Here is an 8,275-nt window from a genome sequence, read left to right as displayed (position 1 = left end):
CCCATTTTAAAATAACAATTTAGAAATCAGGTCAAAAACAAGATGTTGTAAAACTGGTATATTTTACTATCCTGACTTGATCACAATATTTAGCAGGATACCTATTTGAAAATTGACTGTTCCACTAAAATTGGGACATCAAGTCGCACAATTCATCTATCAGTTATCATTTTATTTATAAAAAAAAATCATTAATATGTATAGATGCATAAAGACCAATCTTAAAAATATGAATAAGGCATTTAAACATGTAGGAGTCATCTATAGAAGTATATTTACTATTAGTTATTGTTTCTAAATTTAACAATTCAATCAAGTATTCAAGTGGAATTATTTTTAATAAAAAACTAAAAAAGGCATCACTAAAACTAATAAAATATGTTTGAAAATTGATGCGTCTTTAACTGAAGCTGTAGTAAATTTAAACATTCAAACATTCAATTGTAGCCAAATCATGGTATGCTAACAACCTGATTTGGCAATTTCAACGCTCAAGAAGACCAAATACATATAAATTAAAATTATTTTAAATTTTGACTTTCTGTACATTCTAATGAAATTAAAATTGTGCTAATGAATCTGATAAACATGAATTCAAATGTAATAGCTGATTTCCACACTGTGATCAGTTTACAGAATTTAAAATTAAAAAAATTATATATTTTTGTATATATAAACAAATTATTTTTACAAATATTTAGATAATTTATTTTTTTCTTCAGTGTTTGAATAACTATAATACATAGTCCAGCAATGGGTATGCGATCTTCAGGACGATTGTCCACACAGGGAAGATGAAACAGTCACCCTTGGCTTAAGAATGGTTCACCATACATTTAACGGTCTAGAAACTAATATTGAGGATTTTTTAAACAAAACTAATTTCAATAAATACAATAACTATAATTATTTAAAATTGTTCTTATACAGTGTTAAATGTAACCTTATCATCTGGTTTGCTCTCCAGAGAAAATGGAGGGATTCGGCAATCAAATAAATGTCCATCTTCACGTTCCATTCGAAATGTTCCCCTATTAATAATAAAATTAATTACATTTTTTGTTTAAGTACAGCAATACATAGGGTATGTTGGCATATTGTATACAGTAATAACTACAGTATGGTTAGTAAGACATAAATTCTTTATGTATATATTATTCCATTGTCTATTCAAAAGCATTGTTATTGCATAGGGATAAAAAGTTTTGTTTAAAATGTTGTATTTGTGAGGGGGGAGGGGGCTAAAAAAATAAAAATTCTGAATTTGAATCTTATTTTTTACAAATATGTAATTTTTATTATAATTTATGAGGTATTATGATGATTTTAAGTACTCTTATCATGAGTTATTATTTAATTTTATTTATGATCAACAAATCACAGACATAGTTTAACAGGTTTGTCTTTATAAATAGTATACTTTTTTTATTATTATTCTTAATATGTATAAGTATTAAGTGTACCAGTTAATAATATTTTGGAATTAAAAACTAATACAAGTTTGAAATTAAAAAAGTTATTTAAACAGAATATATTTATAATCGAGAATATAAAACAACAGCATTAGCAAAAAAGTAAACATTGGTTGGAAACTATTTCTACCATCTCACTCATAAATGATACCATTGTTTCTATGGTACATTTTTTTTCTTAGTCAAGTTTTGATAACTTAGGCCATTTGCTGTAGGATTCTTTAATGTTTTTTAGTGTAAGGTAAGGTACTGTTTTTAGAACACATATTTCCGTATATATGACATAGTCTTGTTGCTAAGAACTCAGGTGGTTACCCATCCGAGAGCTAGCAACATTGGGCGATATTGAATCACAGCACTATTTAGTGACTGCAGCTAAACACTATGCTACCCTATGCTCCTATTACAGTTTTAATTATTAAGTGTTTGTAATAATAATAGCTTTTACTTATATAAAAATTATGGTGGAAGAATTGTAGGCATTCATATAGCAGGTGATCTATTACGGTAGAGTTATCTGCAAATTCAGGAGGAGTGATCTACATACAAATTAAAAATATATATTTTTTTAATAGTATAAAAACACATTATAACACATTATACCATTATGCTGCCAACACATTCCAAAAACCCAAGGTACTTATACTCGTTTGCCATAATTTCTATTCCTGTTGTTATGAGGAATATATTCAGGATCAGAATATGAGTTTGAACTATTGTTCTCCATTAAATTTACACCTTTATGATCACTCAGTAGAATCCTGCTTCTATTATATTTCCTCTTTCCTTGTAGTAATGACTCATCTATTTGAACACATTCATTCAAAAATTTATTGTCTTGACACAGATAGACTGGAATGTTTGCCATCCTTTTCGAACGCATCTTAAATTTTGGTACTCACGTTCAGTGCCCTGAAATTTTAAGGGCCCCAAATTCACATAGATTACATTATTTACTGAATATCATAATTTTAAATTTTTAAAATGTTTTTAATATAAATCTCGAACAAAAAAATATTAAAATTAGTTTTATATCAAAATAATACAATTTGATTAATTTCTAAATTTTTAAGTTATTCCTGGTACACGTTACACGTACAATAAAGTAACTGGGATTTAAACAAAAATTCAATTTTTACTAATAAAGTATAATATTTAATAAATAATAATACATTATGTGTTAAAAATGTATATATTATAATTTAGTGTAATAGGGCCCCCGAAATATTTTTGGCCTGGGGCCACATAATACCTTAAGACGGCTTTGCTCACATTGTTCACCAGAAGCCAGCTGTTTTTTCTGATCATATTTTTCACAATTTGGAGTTTCTTTGACATTTGAAAATAAATTGTGAAGTTGTAAAAATTTACAGTAGATTTTTCATCAGCAATTATTTTATAAAATTCAGATGCATGCATTATAGGTGAACTCTGACCAACAAACGATTAGAAACTAACGGATCCAGGATCGGCAATATTGCTGATGACTTATTGTTAGACTTCACAACAAATAAAACGTATTTATACGTTATTAATCGTTACCTATCGCAACATAATGAATCCAATGTTTTGATAATAATTATGTATTAATAACACTGAACTCTATACATGTATAGAATATGTATAGAGTTCAGTGATTAATAATAAAAATTGTCGATCACCCACTATATCTAGTACAAGACGATAGATCACCTGATACACCTAAAAAGATTTAGTAGATCACCTGCTACACGAATGCCGAATTTTAACTAAAGATATAACTAACTATATATATTGTATTATTATCATTTAATTAATAAATATATAAATATAAAATGATATATTATTTCTAAATAAACAACTAACCACATGTGTCCACTAGGAGCTTGTAAGCTCACATGACTACTGTATTGAAATGCAGGTGATTTTTTCGAAAGTACAGGTTCTTGGCCCACAACTCCTCTTCCACGAACAGTCTCTAATGTTCCAGATAAACTAAATATTCTCCAATGCCTTTCTCTCAGTTGAACACTTTGTTCACCTAAATTTTCTAATCGTATACAATATCTCCACTAAAAATAAATAAATAAACTTATTATTACTTAATAACGCATATAATTAAAAGCTTTCACATTTTACTCACCCAATACACAGAATTAGTTTGAGACTCCCTATAACCCATGTAGAATGGTATTACTGTGACCCTAACATTTTCTGTAGTTTCTTTATGAACATCTGACAACTCTAGCCAAGGATGATTTTTTTTTTGCCACGATCGTAATGTTTCTTGTGCTCCAAATGGTGGATCTAAAATAAACAAGACTGTATAATGAATATTATGTAAGCAGAAAAAACAAACTTGCCATGTATTTTAAAATCATTAACTGAAGGGAAAAATTAACTTTTCATTACAAACGATAATTCATGTTCTTAAAATAAATTTACCCATAATATTAATAATACTGTAATTATCAATCACCTTTATTGGGATAATACATGAGAAATTTATCAAAAAGTTCATGTTGTAACGGTTGTTTTTCAGTTGCTGTGTATGGTAGTATATCTTCTTGAGCTACATAATCTAGACCAGGTATTGCATACAAACTGCGACTGGTATCTTGATTTCCAAGAAAAGTAACAGCTTCTGTTTGTGCCCTCTAAATTTTTTTATAAAAACAATAAGCTGTTAATGCTAATTTGGATAAGCATTTTAAATTAAATTACAATAAATGGACAATCTCTTTCATCTATTAAAGTTTGATAATACGTATGTGTCTTTCCTTTAACATCTTTTCCTGCGGCACTGAAATTAAAAAAATAAGTAGTTTGAGTTGGTTTAAGCTTTTATCATGCAATACTATAATAGTCGAGTAGTTAGTCATATAGTTGTTAGTATTAAGTATGTACACAAATCTAGTTAAATATTATAATAAGTATTACTTTTCTGCTTTGATGACAACATCACGGTCGTATACTCTGGCTAACCACGGAAACAATATCACCCCTCTGTATCCAAATATCCGGTGAAAAAACAACTGGCCCGTTTCATATTTTTCAATATGCTTTACTGGATTTATCCGACCTACTTCTACTAATCTAATAATAACAAATGCAACCATAATATCAATTAGGAACATATTTTTTATCAAATATTATATTGCAATGATAAACAGAAGTAAAATTAATTTATTTACAGTGTATATATAAAATTATAAACTATTAAGATATTATTAGTTATTACACTTTTAAGTATGTATTAAAATCTTCTAATTATTCAGTACTGTATTAGTAGTGTTGTAGTAACAGTATTAACCTCAGATGTATATATAGTATACATTATAACTATGTATATTTAATATTTATAGAAAAATTATTTTACCTGACATAAGAACGTTTACATAAACACAATATATTGTTTCTTCCAAAATGATTAAACATTTTTTTTTAAATATATATAAGCTCAAAGCAATGAATAATTGTATTAATTTACAAAATCGAAAACATGACAGCAGATCTACATAATTATTAATTTCATCTTTTTATCGTATAATTCAAAGATATCAGACATAGAATTATTCCGTGTATCAGATACCTATAATCAGTTTCAATATTATTATTATCACAGTTAGATAAACTAAAAAAATCTAGGTATTTAATTGATACTATTAGGAGGTCATAGACCTATTGACATGATGATTGGTGGACACCGGTCGGTGTATTGTGTGTACTGTATATTATATATATATTTCTATTTTCACCTCGTGTCCTTGTCTATAGACTTCGATCATAATGGACCTATATGATTTAAGATTATAACCAACGATTGAAGTTTATAATTATAAATTATAGGTCTATTATATACTAATAATAATATTATTTATAATCAATGATAAATTGATATTATAACTCATAGCCTCATATGCCATAAGCACAATTATAAAATTGAAACATTCTTTATAATGGTTCTTCATAAGTTTAGACTCAGGGGCGAATTTATGGGGGGGGGCTGAGGAGCATTTAGCCCCTCCCCCCAAAATCCAGGAAATATTTATTAAGTCTGCTTATTATGTCCTATCATATGTAAATTGTAGAAATAAAAATACCTCAGCTCCTCCCGAAAAATATTTCTAAGTTTAGTATTAGGTAAATGAAAGTACATATTATGTCTTATTTTAAAGATAAAGTCATTTACCTACCTACTAAATATTTTAAATCGTTTGTAAGTATAACTATAATAAAGTAATCTTTAATCATATATGATAGTATATATATAATATATAGTCCTAACACTGTAACAGCCAATTAGGCTTAGAAAAAAATTAAAAATTTCATATAGGTACTTATAAAAATTATTAATAGCTTAAAATTAATGTAAATATTTTGAAAATTTTATTGTAAACATTACATAATTACAAGTAATGGTGGAATATTTTTTGAATCATAATAAAATAACTATAATTATTTGAGGAGAAATCGTTATTTAATGTGTGAATATTCAATGCCGTAAAATTTTAAATTTTTTATCACTCAAAAAAAATACCTTGGTATCAGGCACGTATACAAAAAAAAAAAAATGTAGCAATACAAATTGTGCCACAACATAATAAAATAATTTTTTCTTCGTTACTCAAAAAGTTTTCGTGGGGGGGTAAACCCCAAAACCCCCCTGTATACGTGCTTGCTTGGTATATGGCTAATTTTTTTAAAACAATTTAAGTTAGAATCTTATTAGAAATCTAGTAGGTATTCCAGTGTGCCACTTTTAAGTCTTAAGTATTATAATTTTATAACTAATGAGCAGGGCTCGGGACTTAAAGGCTAAAGCATTTGCTTATTTTTATGGATTGACTTAAAATGTGGCAGAGTGCTATGGAAGTGTATGTCATGTTAAAACACGTTCAATTATGAAATTTGAAAGTGCTTTTTTTGCTTTTTTCAACGATTTTTTAAAAATATGCTTATTTCCAGTTTTTCTGATTATTTTTACTTTTTCGGCCAGTCTCGAAAGTGAAGTTTGATTTTTTATAATAATATAAAGATTTATTTTTATTTTTTATTTTTTAGTTAAAAACTTTTCTTAATCATTTTGTTTCAATATTTTTTGTAGTCTTTAATTATATTATTTTTAGCACAGTTAGAAATTATGTCTAGTTTCTACTTTATCATGTAAAAAGAAAGTTTTTTTTTATTAAATATTTTTGCTCAAATTTAAGTTTTTTAAATGCTTATTTGAGTGCTTATTTTAAAGATTTTAAGTGCTTTAAATACCGAGCCCTGCTAATGAGCAATTTACATATTTTCTACGAATTTTGTGGTGATATATTGTCTGACATAGACTTTCTGCTCGTACGTACTTATATCTTTATTTTGTGCAAATCACCAAACTCATTGGAAAATACAGTATACATAATTATAAATATTAAAATAGCTATAGTTACACTAGTTAGGCATAAATTTGAAATTTGTCTCTAGAAATCACAGAGATACATAAATAAACTTCGCTTGAAAATGACATTAAGGGAAACGATGACATTCATTCATTATTTTTCACTTATGGTACGGTTATGGTTAATACCCATTGGGTATTGGTGACGAACAGGGTTGGCCTGGGTACCTAAGGGCTCAGGCAGGAATTATTTTCTGGAGCCCAATAATAATTTTATACTGTATTTTTGGGTAACACAGTACAGCCAGTACAGGGGCCCAGGAAATATAATACAGCAAGGGCCCAGGCAGGAATCCCGGCCCTCCGGCCCTGGCCAGGCCGACCCTGGTGACGAAGTTTGGTATTTTTACTTGGTTTTTATTAAAATGATTGATATTCTTTTATCATGTAGGTATACTGATGGTACAATATCATATTTAAAACAATTATAATAATTCAACACAATTCCATGTGCATAAGATTTTTTAATGATACGCTAAAACCGATACATCACTTTCTAATTCACTATTCTTCTATTATTCAACAATCTAGACCACATAGGCATTAGTGGTGTTTTAGGTTTGAGGGAAAACATAAACATTGAAGATGTGCGTATGCACGATGTGTGCACGTGAAAAAAAACAATACAAATTAAATACAATTTAAGTAAATATAAATAATATAATCATAATATACTGTACTACTGTTCAAAAAATTATAGTATAAAACAAACACATACTTGCGACACTTGATAAATAAACTGATAATTTTAACTCAACAATTAGTAACTTACAACACTTTTTAATTGGTTATTATGTATGAATATTTTTATTTTTTAATTTAACCAGTATTACTATTTCTATAAAGTGTATTATATACATCATGAAGAAAAAAAACATCGATGATTAAATAAGAATATTTTATTTTATTTCGAACTAAAAAAAGGAGCTAGTTCATTTTCATAAGGAACGACCAGGGAATGAATTTTTTTATTTTTTAAGGAACAAGGAACAGAATGAATTCCTTTTTATAAGGAACTTGCCAAACACTGAATATTACAATATTGAATATTGAATATACTAATATATAATGTACAAATACTGGCTTCAACCTATCATTTCAATCCACGACATTTATAAGTGACGCACGCCAAACTGCTACAGACGCTACAGTATTCTATTTCATTCACATTCCTCATCGACATTTTGAAAATATTGGCCTTTAAATTTTCATCTTTGAAAATAAATGAAAATCACACGGAATTAGGCCTGGAAAATAAAAGGGTTGTGGGAATGTCGTGTTTGTAAAACTAGTAAACGACAAAGAAAATGTTCTTACCTTTAAGTTTGAGAATAGGTTATTTCATTCATCTAGTATTTAAGTACACAAAATTAGAACT

General features: G+C 27.7%; 1 protein-coding gene across 4 annotated transcripts; it reads right to left on the bottom strand.

Annotated features, from left to right (window-relative positions):
* Positions 1-638: 638 nt before the first annotated feature.
* Positions 639-5,034, bottom strand: LOC132917251 (polymerase delta-interacting protein 2). Of its 4 annotated transcripts, none has more exons than XM_060977897.1 (8): positions 4,831-5,033; positions 4,392-4,547; positions 4,176-4,254; positions 3,931-4,108; positions 3,595-3,758; positions 3,318-3,523; positions 929-1,031; positions 639-851 (listed from the first exon to the last, which is right to left on the bottom strand). In XM_060977897.1, exons 1-8 carry the CDS (start codon positions 4,887-4,889, stop codon positions 837-839), a joined length of 960 nt encoding a protein of 319 aa, XP_060833880.1. In that variant the 5' UTR covers positions 4,890-5,033; the 3' UTR covers positions 639-836. The 4 variants fall into 4 exon arrangements, 3 of the variants coding, with proteins under 3 accessions (XP_060833880.1, XP_060833881.1, XP_060833882.1); XM_060977898.1 differs by having other exon boundaries at positions 944-1,031; XR_009660263.1 differs by lacking the exons at positions 639-851; positions 929-1,031 and adding exons at positions 1,052-2,011; positions 2,076-2,384 and having other exon boundaries at positions 4,831-5,034.
* Between the last annotated feature and the right edge of the window lie 3,241 nt (positions 5,035-8,275).

The sequence above is a fragment of the Rhopalosiphum padi genome, chromosome 1, assembly GCF_020882245.1.
Source record: "Rhopalosiphum padi isolate XX-2018 chromosome 1, ASM2088224v1, whole genome shotgun sequence".
Lineage (NCBI taxonomy): Eukaryota > Metazoa > Arthropoda > Insecta > Hemiptera > Aphididae > Rhopalosiphum > Rhopalosiphum padi.
Note: the sequence above shows the minus strand (reverse complement) of the source record. Positions and strands in the feature narration are given on the sequence as shown.